The sequence below is a fragment of the Rissa tridactyla genome, chromosome 3 (genome assembly GCF_028500815.1).
Source record: "Rissa tridactyla isolate bRisTri1 chromosome 3, bRisTri1.patW.cur.20221130, whole genome shotgun sequence".
Classification (NCBI taxonomy): domain Eukaryota; kingdom Metazoa; phylum Chordata; class Aves; order Charadriiformes; family Laridae; genus Rissa; species Rissa tridactyla.
Genome location: NC_071468.1, coordinates 62,805,471 through 62,826,389, shown reverse-complemented (window position 1 = coordinate 62,826,389; position 20,919 = coordinate 62,805,471). Strand labels below are relative to the sequence as shown.

At 44.8% G+C, this 20,919-nt stretch overlaps 1 protein-coding gene across 8 annotated transcripts in view; it reads right to left on the bottom strand.

Annotated features, from left to right (window-relative positions):
* Positions 1 to 20,919, bottom strand: part of NHSL1 (NHS like 1) — a 186,884-nt gene that overhangs the window by 52,498 nt on the left and 113,467 nt on the right. For 7 of the 8 annotated variants that reach the window (XM_054195848.1, XM_054195849.1, XM_054195850.1 and 4 more), the window contains exon 2: positions 1,709 to 1,861. In XM_054195848.1, the coding sequence (XP_054051823.1) occupies positions 1,709 to 1,861 (153 nt within the window). Of the gene's footprint in view, positions 1 to 1,708; positions 1,862 to 4,189; positions 4,257 to 20,919 lie in introns of those variants that run through there. The other variant, XM_054195853.1, reaches the window with a different exon arrangement.

Below are 20,919 nucleotides of genomic sequence, written 5' to 3'. Positions count from 1 at the left end.
TCAGCAACTTGAGGTCTGGTGAAGGCATCACAGTTTCTTCTCTCTCTCTCAGTTATTACCCTGAAAGGATGAAACTGAAGTCCAGTTCATTACCAAGGAGTCCTACATTGTGTGCACAAGCCAGTTTGTTTAACAGAAATGGCTAACTGGTAAACTGTAGTAGTGTTGAATAGCTTTTGTTCTATAAAGAGCAGAAATTCTAGAGAAAAATCCCTGCAGAAATAACTTCAGATGTGCAAGCTGGGGGAAGCAGCTTAATAGTTTCACACAAGTATATTAGATACAAATTTTTTTTGTAGATGAAACTGCAGTAGATACAATCCTGATAAAACAGCAAAATCAGAGCAGCGTTTTAGCCTGTGCAGTTTTGATAATAGTCCCAAACAGACAACAGAAAAATAGAAGAATGAGTAGTTAAAGTTTACAAAAAGCTAACCACAAGCAGTATTCTTTATAATCTAAAGCAGGCAAATATTTTCCTTTTGTAAAGAACTAGTAAGTGTGCCTGCAAGGGAACGGTAAACATTTCAAGGCTAAAGGGCTGCAAAAATGCATCAATCCACTACTAAGTATAGAGGACACACAGGCTATCTGCTGAGCCATGCATGAGCTAATAACACCGGCTGTCAAGATTCCTCTATTAAATGATAACAAAAGGCACTTAGTAAGAGATTGTGAAAATCAATTAACTGGAGAAATGGCAAGAGAAATAAAATATGTCAGCCAAACACTTCTCTAGTCAGACACAGAAAATTAAGTTTTCTGCACGTTTAAAAAGCAGAAATGTCGTGTTAAACAAACAAAATTTACTATGTTCTGTTAAATCAGGTTAACTCTGCAGGGCATTAAGTACCTGCAGTTCCTGCTGAAACAAAAAGGGACTTGAAAAGAGTCGGCTCTTCGCAGGGTAACCCTTTTTGTTAAATAGCCAATGTAAAGAAAAAATCTAGGTTAACCATTTCCAGAACACAGACATTAAGCTGTAATTTTAAACTTTATTTCTGGCCCAGGGACAGATGTTCTGCAGTCCTCCCCTCTGGCTGCCTGCCTGCCTCTATCCTCACGGCTGCACTAACACAACACAATGCTCCCATGCCAGACTGTACAGGTACATCCCAAATTAACTTACTAAGGGTAAAAATTGGTCCTTAAAAACACACTGCGCCCTTCTGCAAGAAAGAACTTACACTACTGAAAAAGTCCCTGTGACTGCCCTGTTCCCCATTTCCCTTCTCTGCCCTCAATACCTTTTCCAACTTCTCACAAGTAGCCACATCCCTGGAAATGACATTGTACAAAAAAAAAAACCAAACAAACCAAAACCAAAAAAAATCACCAAATGAAGCACCTCTGATGTGACTCTTACACTAATGTATAAGCAGAGTAACTCAGGTCTTATTAAAATAGAAGGTACCATTTTGGAAAAACTCCAAAGACTAAACGGAAATGGCCAAAAGACACCAGGCTTTCCCCTTTTCAATTCTAGAGTGCTCTGCCAGGTAACGGATTTCCTTCTTTCCTGATAGCAAAAGCATTTGTGCCCTATCCTGACGTTTGAGAGTGTAAATCCCACTAATGTTCCTCATGTGCCGCAGGCAGAAAAACAAGTAAGATTCTTCCGAAGCCTGCAATTTGGGTATATTTGCAAAGACTGTGGCAAAAACTACTGTCCCTTTAGGACACATCTGTGTCAGCAGCAGCATCTTACCTCTCAATACTGACTTGAGGTTCAGCTTGGCTTGTCGGTGCAGGTCCTCCACACAAGGTGGTCTTGAGGAGGGCAGGAACACATTTTCCTGCTGGTGCCACGGAGCAGTGTAGTGCACAGTCCATCTACTCTCTTCATCTAGGTTGGAAACAGCTGCAGAGAGAGACAAAAAGAAAATTAAATGCTATTGTAGATAGCTACATCACGAAACCCCACACCTAAGTTTGTCGTGCACCATCTTAAAACAAAAAAGATTGCTTGCCACTATAGTCCCATCAAAATGCTCTTTAGAATCTCACTTCCATGACAGTTAAAAACCCTCCTCTCATTTCTAGTTTATGCTTATTCTCCTGTGTTACGTAGGAAACACCTTTCCCTCTTCCCATGTTTATACTTGCTGTTGTATTTAATCTCAACTTGCAACTCTGTCTTCCCCTCTCTAGCTCCCAGTCTTCACAATCAACACGTGATTGTGAATCATGTGACTGGGAATCAACATTCCCAGTCCCCTGATCCCACCAGGCACAGTGCATTGCAGGATAGCTTCCTCTTGCTTGAGGGTGACCCTGGAAATATGACAGTTGCCATGAGAGATTACAGCACGTTCATTTGTATCGAGAAATAACCTTCTCTGACCTCACACTTGCTCAAACCAGGAAACAAAAATTCCAGTAAGCCAACAAATGAGATACTTTCCATTGCCATGAGTGGAAAGCACATTTGGACAACAGCAACTCCCTGGGCAAACACTGCTCAGAGCACAACAGCACTGAAGAGGGATTGCTCTAGCCAACTCTTCTCAGCCAATACACACGTGAAAATAAAATACTGACACTGCTCAAGTTCAAAGTTCCCTACAGACAGCCTAGTAATGAATCAGCAGAAGCACATATTGCTAAGATTTATCATTTATGTTTCCCGAGAGACAGTCATTACCTCATGTTTAAAGTTTATCATCACTAAAAACTTCTACAGTTGAATGGCCTTATACCCTGTATAACAGGAAGAGGGCAGTTGGGGGTCATATTTTATGATCCCCCAGGCACCCTTTGGCCTTCCGCCAGCAGGCTGCACATCCTTGGTTCCAGCTCTGCAAAGCAGAAAGAGCCACTGCATCCATGCTGCCTCCCCAAGCACCCGCTGGGCTGGCACAGCCCTGCCGCGCCAGCCTGGCTGCCAGCTCCCCATCTTCCCTTGCTCCCTGGGCACAGCTCCCCGCAGCATCCCTTGGTGAAGTTTATCTCATGCCTCCACAGTAGCAGAGGAGGCATGTGAGCTGAGAAGCCCCTGTCATCCGAAAAATTACTCTTTCCCTAGCACCACTGGGCACCTGCCGAGATCACTTCAGATGGAAATAGTCGGTACTTGTTAAAGAAAATAAGCTACGGCTTTCTCTTCAAAACCCATTGACAGCCTAATGCTCAATGCCTGTTTTGTCCTAAAAGGACTTGGAGCGGGAGCGTGATTCTCAACTGCCTTTCCTCACTTTTTTTAGATTAGTACCAGACCTCAAAAAACGTTTTTGAAGACTTTCAATTGGGCTCTTCATCTCTGAGATGGCTTGGTCCTCCATCCCCCCAGCTCTCGCGGACCTATAGGCTGCAACAAGGCAGATACACATTCAGTCTGTGCCTGCTTTTCCCGTCCTTGCTAACAAGAGGTCAAACCTAAATCAGGACAAACCAACAAGTCACCACCTACTTGGTTACAGCATCAATCATCTTGATATTACAGAAAGAGGGTTAAGTATACTCAATGACCCGCCAGAAAAGCATCCTTCACCATCCCCTGACTGAGCAGAGGTTGGGGAGAGGAGTAAGGCTGGGGCAGCAAGAAGAGAAGGGAAACACCAGCTGTCAAGCACACCGTTCCCACAGTCCAGCCATATCAAAATTAAAGTTCACTGCTTACCAGAGCAACGGTCATCAAAACTAGCCGACAGAAGTGCTGCGGATAGACACAAACTACTTTCTTGAGCATAGTTTGTCCGTCTTCATGAACTACATGGAGACTCGCCATTTTAAAAGCCATGCTGAAACTAGAACATCTTTAAAAAACACAATTCATCTCAGAACAAGCCCTATAGATACAAGCTCATAGCTAGACAAGCGCTCAGCAGCTGCACAGAGATGGACATCTGATGGAGGTAGAGGGGATGCCCCAGCACACAGCAGGACACCTGTGCAGGTGACACCGGCACACTCAGCCTTGTCACCAAGCTGCCCCTGTCACACCGAGAAGTTAGGCTCCTTCAAAACCATCGCGACAAAGGACTTGAAAAGAAACGCAGTACCCCAAAGGAGGTCCTAAAGCACCTCATAAGGCTACCTCTGCACATGACAAAATATTCAACAGAGAAGGGAGTAAGATAAACTTAAAAAGAGGTGCCAGGAAAGCAGTAGCAAAGCCAAAGGGAATCACACTTTCCTGCAGGACTCAGCTGCCTCCCCAAAAGGACAGCGAGCGCACACAACTACTTACTCTTTCTCTTGAAAAGTTTCATGAGAGATTTAAGCTTTGTGTTGATGAAAACCACCATTTTCGAGGTGTTGAACCGCGATCCTGGAGTTTAAATCCCATAAAAAGGAGGAGCAGCAGAAAAGCGACTGTTTTCCAGAGTGAGCCTGATCAAGATCTACACACCAAAATTTCTCTTCTCCAGGTTTCTCCCCTCCGCCTTTCTTTCCTGAAACCACAACTTTAAATCTGCCTGGATATTTCTGATGCTCAAAACCAGTTTACAGTTCTTTAGCCTGGATTTCTCCTCCTCACATATAACCTTGTGAGCTGAAAACAGCCAACTTCAACATGCAAAACAGGAGGAGGAAGAAGGGGAAAAAAAAAAAAGTTAATTGTTATTCACGTTTGCATAAGACCAAAGATCAGGCTTTCTTGCTGCATTTAATACTCAGTTCTTCTTCTCATCCTTTCCTCCGCTCTCCAAGTTAGGCTGCTCCAGAAAGACGGAGTTTGCAGGTGATTTCTCTCCTTCCCATCGCGCCAGCCGGCTCTGCCGCCGGAGCAGAGGGAGGGAGATGCCGGCACCTTCCCCCCCACCCCGCCCGCCCTTTGCACCTCCCTCCCCGATGCTCGCCGGCGAGCTGGCAGCCCCCGAGCCCCGCCGGTAGCCCTCCCTCTCCACAGCCCCCTTCCACTTGCAAATGAGAGTTGCATTTTCGTGCAAATCAGGATGCCCTGCTTTCCCACCGCTCCCATCCTTCCCCCTTTCACTCTCCCTCCCTCCCTCCCCCCCCTCCTTTTTTTACCCTCTCGCTCCCACTTTATTAAGGGCTGCAACGTACAGTCTCCGCTCCGCAGTGCCCACCCTTCCCCTGACACACACACACACCCCCCCTCGCAGTCATTGCCATTGCCTGGGACATCAGCCCACTAATTTTACATATTGAATTTCATTCAGCAACGCTCCTGATTTTTTCTCATTAGCGTCATCTCAGACCAGATACACGGAAAACAAAATCGAGTTATTTCTGGCTAATAGAGAGCCTGTTATTCATCAAATGAAACTTGTGCACAGAGATGAAACAGCCCAGCTTTTTGAGATGCGTATTACATACTCATGCCTTAAAAAAAAATTTATGTATCTGTACAGAGGTCCACGGCCATCCTTCCTAGGGACGAACCGCAATTTTGCAAAAGTTAAAGAGAAAATGCTAAGCACTAAATCAATGTGCTCAGCAGGGCATGCCCTTCGCACAATGTTCAGGCTCAAGAAGCAAGCCCTCCTTCACAAAGCAAGCTCAGGAAAGCCCCTCGGCTTAACAATGAAAAGGATTTTTTTTTTTTCCCCTCAGGAAAAAGAAAAATGCCAGCAGCAGGGGGCTCAGGCTGACCCCCGAGCTGCAGCAGGATGCGGCCTCTGGAGCACAGCAGGTAAAAAGCAGATGCTCCACAGGAACTTCACTCCAAGTTTCACCAAATGGCTGAGGCTCAGCACCGCGCAGAACACACCATAAAGAAAGTGCCTCCGCCATTGTCTGAACACCCTATTATCAGCATTTTATCAGTATTTTCCAAACCCAGAGATTTTACAATTACAATTACACCAAAACTGCCATTAGCAGCAGGTCTCTCCAGCAGCTACTGGTCCAAGGGACGTTTTGACTGACTGACATCTGCCAAAGGGACAGAAGACCACGATGCCATGGTAGCAATTGCGGGGAAGGCCCCCCTGCTTTCACATTGATTTCCATCATGCACCTCAGACAAAAAATGACCCTGGCATCAAACTCTGGTAACAAAGTAACTATAATGTTGGGGTTTTTTTGAAAAAAAAAAAAAAATCACATACACAATAATACCCCCATTGAGAATTTGCCATCACCCATACACCATTAAAACCACTTTAGATGCACAATTGCTGGACACACTCTGGATGCGAGTCGAGAATGACTTTGTTTCTAGCTTCAGCAGCAAACCCAGAAGGTGGGTAACTCCTTTTTTAGTGTTGTGGTGATCTTTTTTAGGAAGTGCCTCTATAAGCGGGAAGAGAAGCTACAGTGCATTTGCACAGGAGAAGGTGACAGTTTCAAGCTGGCATGTGAGGGACGCTGGGCTCCTGGAAGTGACACAGACTCTCCCGGAGGTCTTTATGGCACCTCACAGAGGCTTGCAAGCCCTGGGAAGCAAGACTTTGTTCCCTTTTCATGGCCAAGCCCCTGTGTATCGACATGATCCTGGGTACTTTGGACGGCTCTGGGAACCCTTCCCAGTTTCAAGGGGGCTGCAATGCGTGCCAAGTCCAGTGTTGCTCTTTGTTATTGGATCTTCAACCCACCCTGAAGCATTTCTCCCACCGGAGAACAAGCACTTGATCACCTTGATTACTGTCCTCAAGCCCTGATCTTCAGTATGGAGGCAGCTACTCAAACCCAGTAACAAACAATGAATAAGATGGCGTCTGTCTTTCATCCTCCCCCCTCCTTTGCTTCCACTTTCCCTCTGGTCATGCTGATAAAGAGGTCAAACACCAAAAATGGCTATCATGAGGAGATATCCCGAAGGAAAGACCAGTCAGCTACTTGTATCTGCATCTGAGTCAACAAGAACCAAAAACCCTTCCCTGCTGGAGACAAACCCATAGATTTCCATGAAATTCAGCATGTTGTCTCAATCCAGGTTTTTTTAAACACTTTTCCTGTCAGAAGAAACTGTCACTGCAACTGGCTTCTAATGGCAATCCTCTTAGAGCTGAAAGCATGAAGATAAGTGTGCCTCTCTGCAGCCCACCTGTCTACATTGAGAAGAGAAGGAAAAGATGGCACAGTTTGAGAAAATTTATATTGTAGTCACTACACAAACAGATAGAGGACTTTAGCCTCTAACTTTGCCTATCCAGCAGACAAAACCACAAAAAGCCCCACCAAACAACAACAAAAAATGCACCTAAAATTACTTTGATAGCAAAAAAAATGTTACGTTTGTTAAAGCTGGATAAACCCAGCATGAACAGTAGGTGTGCACAAACTGTGATATCAGTTCTTTAAAAGGAAATGACTGAGACAGGTGGCAGACTGGGGAGACTTTGCTCTGTGACACACTTCCTACTTCATCTTGGACAAGTTAATATTAACCCACCGCCTCAGTTCCCACATCCTTAACAAGCAGGGATCACACTCGCTTGCCACCACACAAGGATACTATCACAAGGAATACAGAAAATATGGAGAATGTTCTCAGCAAATGCTAATTCGCACTTACCAGAGGGGATCGTTAACTTAGGTTACAAAGTCTGGCCCAGAAGAAACTCCTTCCTAACTAACAAGTCAGAGATTGAAGCAAAGAAAATGAGAGGCACAAGATGCAGTGCCAACGAGCACGCTCAACATCATGAATGTGTAACACAGTCATTAGCAAAACTGCGTCTTTTTTTAGCCCACGTTATAATAGTTTTTAATCCCTGAGTGGTTAAACCGATTTTAATTTTTAGTAGAGGCCACGTACACCCAGAAGAGAAGTGAACATGAGTGTTTGCTTGTGCATGGCATGCCTGAAACGCTGCAGCCATTCCTTCACTCCTCTCCCTGCTCTCCCCTCTTTAGAGGGGGTTTCCAGCTGACCTGCTCTGCGACAGCCATCTGGGACAGCCACCCCTCCACATTTACGGCAACATAAAACATCAGTGCCTGTGAAACAATCTGGAAATACTCATCCACAGAAATATTTCAAGCCAGCCCCTGGAGAGGGGGGGCTCTCCTGTCCAGCCCCCATTCACAACCCAGTGCCCTGAACCCTGCACCAGTGCCCCCAATCCATTGAAGAAGCTGAGGTTTTTTATAGAAAGGCAAATGTTGAGAAGGGACGTACTTGGGTTGTTCACAACGACAGCCAGAGCAGCTGCCCAGCAGCAGCCCCGTGGCAGCTGTCCCATCAGGCACACTAACGAATTGGTCAGAATAAACTGTTCTCCTTCCTACTGCCGCTCATCAGCCTATGTACACCTGCAGTACAAAACTTAAGAAGTAAAAAAAGAAAAAAACAAACCAAAAAAACCAAACCAAACCACAAGAACAGTTAAAGCAACCCACTCTTGCTCCCTCACACAAGTCAAGACAAATTTTATCACTTATTTTCATGAGGAAGAGGTAAACCCAACATCAAGTTTGTGAAAGGAATGAGGCATCAAGCTGCTAACAGATGTATGGTCATCTCAAAACTTAAAGTTGTAAGCCTTAGTGACTTTATTCAGACAATGGAAAAATCCTCCATTAAACAATTGTATGGCATTGATGACATTTCAAGAGGAAAGAAAAAGTAAAACCATACAACTGAGCTGGGAACTGCACTGCAAGAGCTCTTCTGGCGAGTCTCTGTTCAATAAGCAAAAGGGAAAGTAGACATGCTGGCAAGCAGATGTACACAAAACAATTAAATCCACGGCTTCGCTTTTTGCGGACACGTCAGTCACTCGCTCTAAGTAAGTTTCCACTGTGCCACTCGCCGGCAGCCGGCGTGGGGAGGAATAAGATGTTGGAGGGCACGTCTGCAGGGATGGGATCATGTGGGATGTATTTGGGATTGCCCCCTGCCAACCCCTGAGCAGCTGGGGTGTCTGGAGGGGAGCGGCTGTGGGACTGAGCCCAGCACTCCCTCCCCGGGCCGTGCGCCGGGTGAGCCTGGACCCCAGGCGGGTTGAGCCCCTTCCTGCAGGCCACCGGGCTCCTGCCTAGCCCAGACCACCCCACCCGGCCTTGAAGGCTGCACCTGTAATTCTGGGCGAGACTTTCCTCCTTAAGCAATATCAAGTACCTGAGATAGGAAACGCCGAATGTCTCAAGTGTTCTCAAAACCCGCGGCCTGTTCTGGCCATCTTCACCCGTGCTGTCAACTCCATTTAAACAGAGTCGAAGCCACCCCCCGCAGACCACAGGAGTCAATAATTTATGGTCAGAAGGAGGTTTCTCCCTCCCTTGGAGCCACTCCTGGCTGGCCCTCTCCCAGCATCTTTCAGGGGAACAAAAGTGTCCCCTCCCCAAGGGCCGTCCCAGGCGGCCCAGCGCTTGGCAGCCCTCCTTCCCCCGGCCCAGCTCCCTCACAATGGGCCCCTTCACAACAACCTCGGCCTTGGTGAAGGACTGCGATACTTCCCTGGCGACTGCCGAATTACAATTCACGAAACCTGGGATCAGGAGGAGGACGAAGCACGGGGGAGAGGGAACAAAGGAGGAAAAGTGTTTTATCCCGAAGCTGCCACCACCACAACAGGCCATGAAGGCCCCGTGCCCCGGCGGCCTGGCAGGGCAGCCAGGCCCTGAGCCTCTCTCAGCCCAATTAATTACCGAGCAGGTAATTGATTTAAAGAGAGCGCCCCGGCAGCGACTCAGGCTCCTATTGGATTCTGGCTGCCGGCTCTGGGAAAGGGGGTGCCTGGCAGGGGCAGGGAGAAGAGGGAGGAAGATGAGAAGGAGAAGCAGCACCGCCTAAGCCCGGAGAGGACAGAAAAGCAGCAGACTGATTGATCTGATGATCCTATTTAGGTCACAGCACAATGAAGCTAATTCATTCCTTTGACAATTCAAAACATCTTTCCACAGATCCTCTATCATGCAAACACATCAACCAGAGAGAAAAGGGAGCATTTGGGCAGGGCTGCCCGCAGACAAAGCGTCAGTTTCTTTTGGTTAGAGCATCTCCCCACACACTGTAACTGCAGGCAGGAGAACAGAAAACATTTAGTGAATGTGCAATTTTGTTTCATGGTTTTGTTCTCAATTGCAGGGCACAATCCCTTTTCCTTCGGCCATTCCTGAACCCCAGCTAAGGCAACGTCAGCTCCCAGAAGAGTACTTTTCTCTCTCCCTAGGAAGACCCTTTTAAAATTCCACCAGGAAATAGTCTCAATTTAAATTCCAAAGCCACCTCAATGCTCCTAGGCTACAGCTTATCCTGAAGAACTGGTCAAAAATGGCTGCAGCAATTAAGTCAGTCTGCAAAATCTTGATTCTTATTTGCCCTAATAACACACCATAAAGATACTTCTCTTCTGAATTAGCAACGGAAACCATATCAGGCAGACAAACTTGCATAAGTCTTCTCATTGATTGATCCTGTAGAACTCAGAGCAAAACCAACAAAACCAGATTGCAAAAATGCCATTTCTGAATTTCTGTCCTGAACCACCCTCCCTCTTCAGTCTGTAATTCCATCTTTGGCAGCTGTGCACTTGTGGATCCACACTAATATCCAACAGACATCTTCAACTAATCTCAGACTGCATTCTCCTTACGGGTATCCTAAAGGGGATACGCTCCCCACTCATTTCACTTATTTAAAGGTCATAGAAAGAATTCTTGTAGTGTCTCTCCATCTCCTCGCCCAACATTGCTCTTTGGGATACTTTTATATGGATTATCCCGGTATAAGCAGTTTGCAAATTCTTCTTTTTTTCCTCAGGGTAAGCTACATTTAAGATCAGAGACACCCTCTCTTAAAATTAGGCCAGTATGTCCTCTAGTTTCCTAAGAACTTTTCGATTTCGAAATGAAAAAGATTAAGCTCCTTGGAAAATACCAACGTTCACACGATCATATAACTGCCTATGCCAAAATGAAGCACCAAGTGCTCGCTCACTGTCTCACATAGCAACTTGAAAAAAAAGTTTTGTTTCTTAGTTAGAAACTTTCAGAAACTTTCCCCCAAAATATTATTTGCACAACACAATAGTAAAGTGATAAGTAAAAGCTAAGGTTCACAAATAATAAATGGATTTCAGCAGTTGCGACATTTGGTATTGTCCCTAAAGCCCTAAAATTTTTGACAAAATCTGAAAACCTGGGCATGTTCCAACTAAATAATGGCACAATCTGCCCTGAGAAACAATATTCTCCAAGCTAAAGTAAGGCATCGAGTGCATATAACAGTCACCTAATAATTATGTTGCTGCAGGATTCAGCAACCTGTTTTAAGCTCCTAAGGAAACAACTAAACCAACATCTGTACCACAGCATCTCCAGAGAATGTCTTTGGCTGGCCATGGGCATGTGGATCTCACACAGCACCAGATACCAATGGATTTTGAAAACAAATTTTAAGATGATCTTTGTGTGGTCAGCATCTTCTTATTAGAAGCTCTCAATAAAGCCAAATAAAACTAAGCAAACAACCCTGTCATCTCAAGATAGTTGATACCGCGTATCGCAGCGGCTGCATTTTTAAAATATCCACAACGATCCAAATTCAAATTTGGGTTACAAATTTGCCCAGAGGGCTGTTAATTACTGACAGCTTGAGCTATTACAGAACTGGAACCTTTTACATCACAAGTTATTGAGAAGAGAGGAGCAGGCCAATTTAAAAAACAGTCTGCAAGAGTGAGGTGGGAAAGTGTCCGCTGGCTCCAGGGCAGGGCTGACCCCTGGAGCAGAAGATCCAATTTGGACGTAAAGAAGGAGGTGGGAGATCAATAATACAGTCAGTGTGAATAAAGTTCAGGCGCCTCAGGAAAACCAATCAATAAAACCACAGCTACATTTTCCAAAAATCATTCTGCAATATTTAGTATGCATGAAAAGCCTCTTCCTTTTTTCCCCATCTTTATGGATAATGACACAAGCAGCTCTAGCCTTTGGCACCCTTTAAGGATGCTGCAATGCAGCACTAAACAAACTTCAGTCCCAGTCCATTTGAGTTATACAGAAGCACCACCTAACAGGATCCCTGCTTTGCCATCATGCCAGGAATCATCTAAGCTGATACGCTGCAAAACTCAATTTATATTTTTGTTTTTAAACCATGTCTGGTTTGAAAAACACAGGTGAAACTACAGCCATTAGAAGTATCTGACACATGCCACAACATCTAATATTCCGTACAGAGCACACACTCTGCTTCAGGAATGAAGAAATTAAAACACTGTGTTCATATAGGCTTTGAAAATATTTCTTTTTATGTGAAGGCAATTACCATCCTGCTCTTCTTTGGATTAATTAAAACCTAACAGGACAAGGTTAGCATCACACACAGGAAAAAACTCATGCTCACCTTCAGCTACTGGACATAGAAGAGCATCTTTTTCTCTGATGCTATTAATTATTTAACCTAACAGCGCTACCACCATCTGCTTGTGGACCTGCTTGCACTCACCAAACAGCAGCCCACTGTCCCTGATCTAGCTGTGCCATCATGTTTGTGGCAAACATCTGACAAACAAAAGGACAGCCAGGCCGATTAAAAGTTGATGTCGAGAACAACCGTGAGGGATCATTCAGTTAGGAGAGGTGCCAAACCTTCTTTGAAGATACAAGTTTAATCAGCCCTGCCTGGAACAGATCGTGTAACTGCAGAGAAATGGTTTTATAAACCTCTGTCAATGCTTTTGGACAATGACAAACCTGCTCCACAGCCCTTGTGTGTAAGACTTCACTGTTCTTAAACTCCTTGTCAAAAAGCCCAAAGGACACTGGACAAACAAATGAGAGCACTGAACCAGAGGAGAAGTTGTCCCATAGTCATTGTGTCTCAGATCTGAAGTCAGACAAACGGTGGATGAGACCTTTGGGATGAACAGCATATGGCCACTGACCCCTCGCAGAGTGGGTAGCTGGGCACTCCCACAGAAAAAGCATCACACTTGGATGATTTACCTCCCAACCGCAATATTTACAAGTTTGTCTCTCTTCTCCAGAATCCGAGTCTCCAGCAACACCAGTTCATGCTCAGCTAATGAGAACAAGCCCTCGCTAGTAACCTGGACAGTTGCCAGCATATTGAAAAACAGCTTCCAGACAAAAGCCAGGGGCTGCAGCCTAACAGCCACAAGCAATGCTTTGGGGAATTCGGCCTTTAAATTAGTAATAGTCAGGCCACAGCCTGCCTGCCTGCACACAGAAGACACGGGGAGGCTGGTTAAGTACCTTTCTGCTGTGACCAGAGAAGTGGCATCACAGGGTTTCAACATTTATTCTGTTCCAATGACTCCAGGTTAAAACTGGTCAGTTCACAAGTCAGGCGCTGTTTCTGTAACTGCTGTACCAGCACAATCCCAAATCCAAGCTGTGTCTTTCCAATCATGCATCATCCCCATAATCCAGATCCTACTGCAGTGTATTACAGCACCAATTGAGACGTAATTGCGATGAGCCACTTAAAGCATTTTTCTGATTAAAAACCAAAAAAAAACCACAAAAAAACAACAACCCCTCTGCCCCAATTTCTACTTCAGCATAATAATGTCACCATTATTGTCTGCTTTGGATCACATATTCTCAGAATAGATCGGATCCAATCTAACTTTCAACTCCTTATTAGTAATTTCTTAATTGTGCAATCCTTGTGTCTCCTTTTGTGCTTTCCAATACAGTTTGAAAAATTATTTTAGGGGTTTTTTTCTGGAACAATATGTTAATTAAAACAAAGGCTGTGGGCCCAGCCCCACTTCCCCCCCCTTTTTAAAAAAAACAAAACCAAAACCCAATCTCTCCCAAATCCCATCTCTTCTGAGACATTTAGGAAATGCAAACAAAATGCCATCTGTTGGCAATGAGGTGGGACTAAGCCTTTAATGTTTAAATACTTACTTTAGAAAACCCAAGGAGGCAGATTTAATTGACTGACAAGATTGAGTTTTCTATATCATTGCATATTCCAGGTCCAGTCCTGCGCTTCCTTTCACACAATTAGACATATTTCTATTTCATCTGCCATTAACTCATCGCTTCCTGTCTGAGAAACCAATGAGCTGCTCTTGGGTCTTCCTCTTACCAAACCTGCTGCCCCTTCGTTGGATTAAAAATTCCAGCACGGGGCTTTGCTCACCTTCCTAAAGAGATGTGAAGGGGAGAACAGAGGAAATATACTCAAGGTAGACCTTGGGTTGTTATTGGTCTTGTTGCAGTAAGCTTCCTTTGCACGTATCGTATCATTTGTCCCTGCTGTGGGTGTCTGTTGGCCAGCCAGTGGCTGCCCGTCGGCAGGAGACAGCCACCCCACAGCCCCGCTGACGGAGCTGTGCCATAAACTGTGATGTCAGTCTGGGGGTGACAAGAGAGAAGTCACCATGTGCATACTCCCAACCTACACCTGCTGCCCGGCAGAACTGCTGCACGTCCGCTGAGAGTGGCTGCTGCCTTCACACAGCACGAAAATAAAAATAAAAAAAAGAAATCGAGGGCAGCTTTCTGAAGCCACGCTTTCAGGAAGACCATCATTCAACATCCTGCAAGGTAATCTGGTGCCAGACACATGCAGCGGCCGGTCCACTACCGTTTGCTTTTTGCTGTAGGTATTTTACACCAGCTAACCCACCTGTGGCAAGGTTTTTATTTTTCACTCTAGGAAGCCCGGTCTGCTCAAGACTTACCATTGTTACCTACAAAGACTACATACTTGCAGTAAAACTGTATAAAGTATAAAAATCAGCAAGTTTTATACTCCTTTTGGCTCTTCCAGCCTTGCTCCTGTAAGAAGCGATTCCAGGCAGCGCGGGTGCATCCATCGTCCCAGCAGGCAGACAAAGGCAGACGGCCACGTGCCAGCAAGGCTGCCTTCTGCAAACTACCAAACAAATTCAGTACCAACTTGCACAGTAGTACTTTCACAAATAACAGAGTCATCATGCAAGGCACAATCCTTTCTACTTAAATCCCTCTCACTTTTAAATACAGTAATTTAGCATGGGGGGAAAAAATACAGATTCCTTCTAAAAATTGTATCATACCAGCAAGTTCCAGGCAGCCTATCATTCTGAGATTTGTCCTCCGAAGATACCAGTCTGCCAGTTCATTTTCTCTTTTCCACCGCTAAGTAGCCTTCACTCCATTCCACTGTCTCCCATATGGTTAACATGAATGCAGCAATTAATATGCAATTAATAAAATGGTGCGATCAACTGCTTTTGTTCACAGCAGCAGCTGGTCTGCATGTTAGAGCGTAATTAGACAAATTAAGATGTACCGCTTTTGTTTGTGGATGAACTGACAGCATCGCTCATGCTTAAATGTCACTAAGCCTATTGGCATTTGGGATTATTTTAAACATGTCTTTTTTTATTAACACTACAAGGTATCAATAAGCCAGATTTATATGCTGCCAGCTGCAATGCCAGCAAAGCGTAAGTTTGCTTTACCTCCAAGACGTTTGCACAAGCCAAACAAGAGTTAAGTGACGTATTTCAGAGAATGAGCACACTTTTACTTAAAGTATCCCAGCCCATAGTACGGAGTGAGTGGCTCTGGACGAGGGACAAAAGCAGAACTGATCTGTAACTGTGTCCAACCAGAGGTTTGAAGATCTTAAAGATCAAGCAGCATCATATTTTTCAATGATTGGTCCTTGGATTAGGGGCAGGAAAACAACAGAGGGCTAAAAATCTGTTGTAATCGATCAGATTTATAATACCATTTCCTTTAAAAGGAGTTAGTTTAGTCTATGCAGGAGCCATATGGAGGAAAATTCGTTTCAGGGATGGTGCTGAGCTCTTTGGGAAAGCTCGGGAGCAAAACCCCCATGCCCCAGCAGGGCAGGGATACAGGGACCACAGCATCGGCTTCAAGCAACAGCAAACCTACACAACCCAGATCCTCCAGCAGGCAGAGGCACTGGGGTGGGTGGCAGGGACGCTCTGACACCCTGGTACCCCCAGGCCTCACTACAGGAGTTGTCATCCAGGAGCCAGACCCCTTTGCCTGAGCTTGGTCCCCCCACGGGTGCCCATATCCGCTGCAGAGGCTGGTACGTCGTTTTCTTGTCGTCCCTCACCAGCGGTACGCTGCACAGCCCATAGTGCTACCTCTGAGCACAACACAGAGGTCATCATACCCACCCGTAAATGGCAATACACGGTTTTAATCACCGCATTACCACCTACCGCCAAAAGCAGCACTGCAGGTTACCTACATTCAAATGGGGGCAGCACATACCATACACAAAGCATCGAACACGATAAATCAAAGTATTTACAAGGCAACGCACCATCACACCTTTCCAAGGGGTTGTTATTGAAGCTTCTGGCTTCCCAATAGTGTGAAATAAAAACAAGGGAAAGGACACTGTGTGAGGGGCAGCTGGCACAGGAAAAATAAGGGAGTGGCAAGGAAGCCTTTGAAGATTTTCACATTTAGTAGCAGTTAACGAGAAAAGACAAGTGACCAGGACAATTTCTCCTGCAGGAGTACTGCAAACGTGCCAAACACCACAGAAACCCTCTACCACCATAACCCAGCATGCACAGGCACACAACCTGACTCAGGAGATGGGTCAAAGTCACCGATCTGCAGTCCTAGAAAACTGTTTCCAGAAGGAATGATAGGAATATCTGCCTTGTGAATCAGAGAATTTGCTTCTCTGCTCCTCCAGCACAAGAAAATGCACTGCAGCTATAAAACCTGGTTACCTTTTATCACTTAATCTCAAAGCATTGGCCTGGGGGAGGGTAGGACACAGTAAGAAACATGGCATAGTAAAATGGAGTTTGATAACGCTGCCATAATCTGTTTCTGATTGCCAGTGTGACTCCATTAGCCAGGCTGATAAAGGCATCCCTTAAAACACTTGTGCCTTGTCTGTGGAGTTTCACATTCTCCTCACCGTGTTTCAGCTTTAATCTGATCAGAGTCTGATTTTCTTACAGCACTCAAAACCATTTCTTGACTTTGCCGCACCAAATAAAGCAACTCTCCCTAAGATCCGCAAACGTACTGTACCCACTATCCATAAACCCCAGGAGTTTTAATCAAATTAAACACTGAAGAGCCTCTTCATTCTGACATTAACCACCATCCTCAAATACAGGCTTTCCAATCTCACCTGTTTCACATGTGGATTTGCACTTAAATTGCCCCACCTCCTTCATTACAGCAGATACTCCCTGCTCCAATTACCGAAAACACTACACAAAAGATGTCTCTGAACTCATACCAAATCCTCCCTGCCTCTTCCTTGCGCTCCTGAGTGCCACACACGGCTTCTCCTCTGCTCGCACGCAGAGAGGAACACATGAAACATCGACCACGGGCACCTCCTTGCAACAGCGAGCCCAAGTTCACACCAAGCAGTGAGCAGCCAGGCTAGCAAGGCGTTTTCTTTCAGCAAGGCAACACAGCAAGGCCTTCGTACTCGTGTTACTGATTCACTTATTAACTGTTTTACAACATCCCAACATTAATCTCTTTTTACACAGCATATTCAGAGCTCTTCTTCATCCCTCCCTTCATCTACAATGATCTCGCATATGACTCAAAAGGGCTTATGGCAACAGCACAGGAGTCCAAGAGCTGGACATCCACGGTCCGGCCAGAAAAGGACAGGCAGGGATGCCATTCTCTATGGCACATGCAGGGAACATGCAGCAAAATAAGCCAAAAATGTAAGACGCGTACAGAAATACACGCTGAAAGAGTTGCTATTTACCTGAGACCTGAAGTCATTTTGTATGAATGGACAAGTTCCTTTGCTTTGCAAGATTTCAGTGGCTCGTTTTGGCCAAATGAACAAAACTTCCAAGGAAACTCATCCATAAGAAAAGCCTTCGTTAAGAACACTGAGAGAAACGGGGGGAAAAAATCCCCCCTTTTTTAGGCACACAATAAAAATTACATTCAAGTTACTTTTTATTTTCAAAACAAACCAGTTCCTGGCTTTATCTGATGCAATCTGATACGTTAGCTGTTATGGTACGAGCTGGATGCAGCAGATGAAGCTGGGAACGAGGATGGCCAGTCACTTGCATGAGGCTCTGTAAGTAGCCATCCCGGCCATTCACCGCCATAGACTGAGTCCTCTGTCACTTAGGGCATGAAAGGCCACAAAGGCTTGCTCAGTGCTCCCCACGGCCCGGGATTTGCAGAGATGGAAAGCTATTCAGTCTTTGTTTCACACTGCTAAATGAGAAGGCAAAGGATGAATCCTCCCAAGTCGCAAGGATTCTGGCTTTTTTTTTTTAATATATATAACATCCTTTAATTGTGAAATTTAAATCTTACTGCTATCAGAAGAGAAGCCTGGAAAAAAAGCCATAGCAAATAGTGAATAATAAAATACCCAACTTGGTTCAGAACATCGTATTATAAATAGATTTTGTTATTATTCTCTCAAATTTTATATGCTTTTCAGAAAGCACACATCACACAGAAAGGTTTCATCTTTATAGATAGGACAGGGCTGTTGTCCTTAGAAAGAGTAATGAATGAAAAAGAAGAAAGCATTCTTTCATGAGCTAGCAGGCAACAAAATACTGAGAAAAAAATCCCAATAACTAAAGCTACTGTTTAACAAACATTAGAAGTAATCTGATACTGACATTGGCTCACTCCCACGTCTGTAAAAGAAAGAAAAAACCTCCAAAATCCTGACCAAAACTTTATCATCACAAAAAGCCAGCAGCTGCCACAGCTTAGCTAGGTTAGCAACAGCATACCACATCTTTAAAACGTCACAAATTTGGTACAATATGAAGCGGCAATGGGAACCACAAGATGCTCTAACCAGGAGGAGGTGACAGCCTCCCACGGCAGCAGTCACTGCCAACAGCCTCAGACTCCAATTCAGCAGGTACTTAAAGCAAACCAAACCAAGCCCTTCACAGGTCTGCCAAACCTGCTCAGCGGAGGATCTCACCTTAACTTTGCTACGGGAAAAACAACCACCAAACACTCAGCACCACTGGAGTTTGTAATCGTGAATGAACACGTGATGGTTACAAGTCCCTCCTCCACTGTAATACCTTTTTTCTTGCAAGCAAGCAGGCTGTTAAAGGACGTATTGCTGCACTCTGGCTGATTTCAATCCTGCGTTGTCTATTTACAGTGAATCTGGTAGCGAAGAATGGCAGAGGAACGCCATCACAGATGCTGGAATGAGGCTGAGCTGGTAATGCTCAACCTCCACTTCACAGTATCACTAATTTAACAGTTTTATCAAAACAACTGCTACAACTTAAAAAAACCCAAAACCCTAACATGGTCACTTGGTTGTCACAGCTGTTCCATCACACCACAAGTATTTCAACTATTGAATGTTTTGCAGCAGAGATGCTGTAAGGTGAGCAGGAGCTGCAGACCATCGAGATCCCCCAGCGAGGATGCTCCCCCAGCCTGCGAGAAAGTTCAATAATTTGATTGTATTATGTTTTCAAATTACCCTAACACTACCAGGGGCATTTTCTATGGAGTACATCAGCACTGTGAAACCTCTTGAAGCGCAGTTCTCATGACGCTCGATAAGGACCCCAAAGCGAGGCCTTTATCAACAGAGATAAAGCTCAGCCAATAATCCCCCGCTGTGCTCTGCAGTTATCACTTGACCTGGTCCCAGAAAGCACTTCCACTCGTAAACACTTTTGTTCCTTAAAATAAATATTAACAGAGTTTAAAAGCAACACAGCCTCTCTGCCTCAAAGAGAAATAGTACTTGTCCCACAAATAAGACTTTTAACTGATGGCTTAATTACGTTTCCATTCTTTTGTTTCTACGGACTGAGAATGAGTAAGAAGGAAAGGGAACCAGTGGGTCAGAGCTGGTGTCCCACATGTACATGCTTGTACTGCGGTGGGACACCACCACTGAAGCACAAGTGATTTTCCTGGGAAAAGTCAGGACAGAAAGTAGGTTAACTGATTTTGCCATTCACTGTTTCAAGGATTCAACATTAAATACTGAAACTTCAATGGTTCATAATAAGAAAGAAAAAATAAAATGCATGGGGTCATACCAGACATCAGTGAAACTCAACATAAAGGAACCAACAATAAACTTGGCCTGAAACACGTAAAAGTTTATTGTTAGGGACCAGAAATCGCATTAAAAAGCTTTAGTAGATTGCAAGTCAAACAATGCAATTGCTTATCTAAGTGCTATATTATAAATCAACAAATGCATACACGAGCAGACAATTTTTAAAATATTAAATAGAATGGAAAAGAATTCTTCTCTCTTCATTAGGAGTAAGCTGAAGCAACAATAAAAAATGAATGCACCTGGACAGGGAGAGCAGACACTCCCACTATGTATATAGGAACTACATCATACCATTCAGATATCTGAGCTTCCCAGGTGCTTCTTTGCACACTTTAGATAATTTAAATTCAGAGGTCATGAAGTTTTCATCCAAGCAGAACATGGACATTGCCTTGAAGTTACTCAGCTATTTAAACACAAAAATAACCAACGAAAAAAATCCCCGTGTTTCAGTTTCCAAATTTTCTAAATGCAAATCATCAGCACATAGTTACTATCTCTTTCTAACATTGTAGTAACATAAATATTCTTTAAAGTACCGCTCCATTCCTCATTCCCCTGCCTCTACTTGTCTTCTGAAAAGTTTTATAATTTAAATTCAAGTGCACTTTAGAAAGGGGAGTATGGGGCATAGCCACCTTTCCCTGCAGGCAGTGCAGAGAAAAAGGAGGCAGTCTGCAGGGAGCGAGCAGAGATTTCCCAGTGCCTACCTATGCTCCCTCAGTCCCGTTTCCACACTCCGGAGAAGCAGGTTCAAACGGAGCGGCTGCTCCCGATGCCCTGAGATTGGCTGCCAGAGAGACACCTCCGAGGGCAGTACAAGAACCATCTCTGAAAGTCACCGTCACAACTTTGTGGGAAGGAACTACCTGTCACCCAGCAAGACAGACAAAACCACCACCCCCCAGGCTGGCAGGGGCACAGAGGGGCCAGGTCCTTCTCCCCGGGAGCTGCTCCCCAGCACCTAGCCTCTTCAGAGTTTCTCCAGGTCTACAGTATAGTATAATTTTACATAAAGGAAGCAT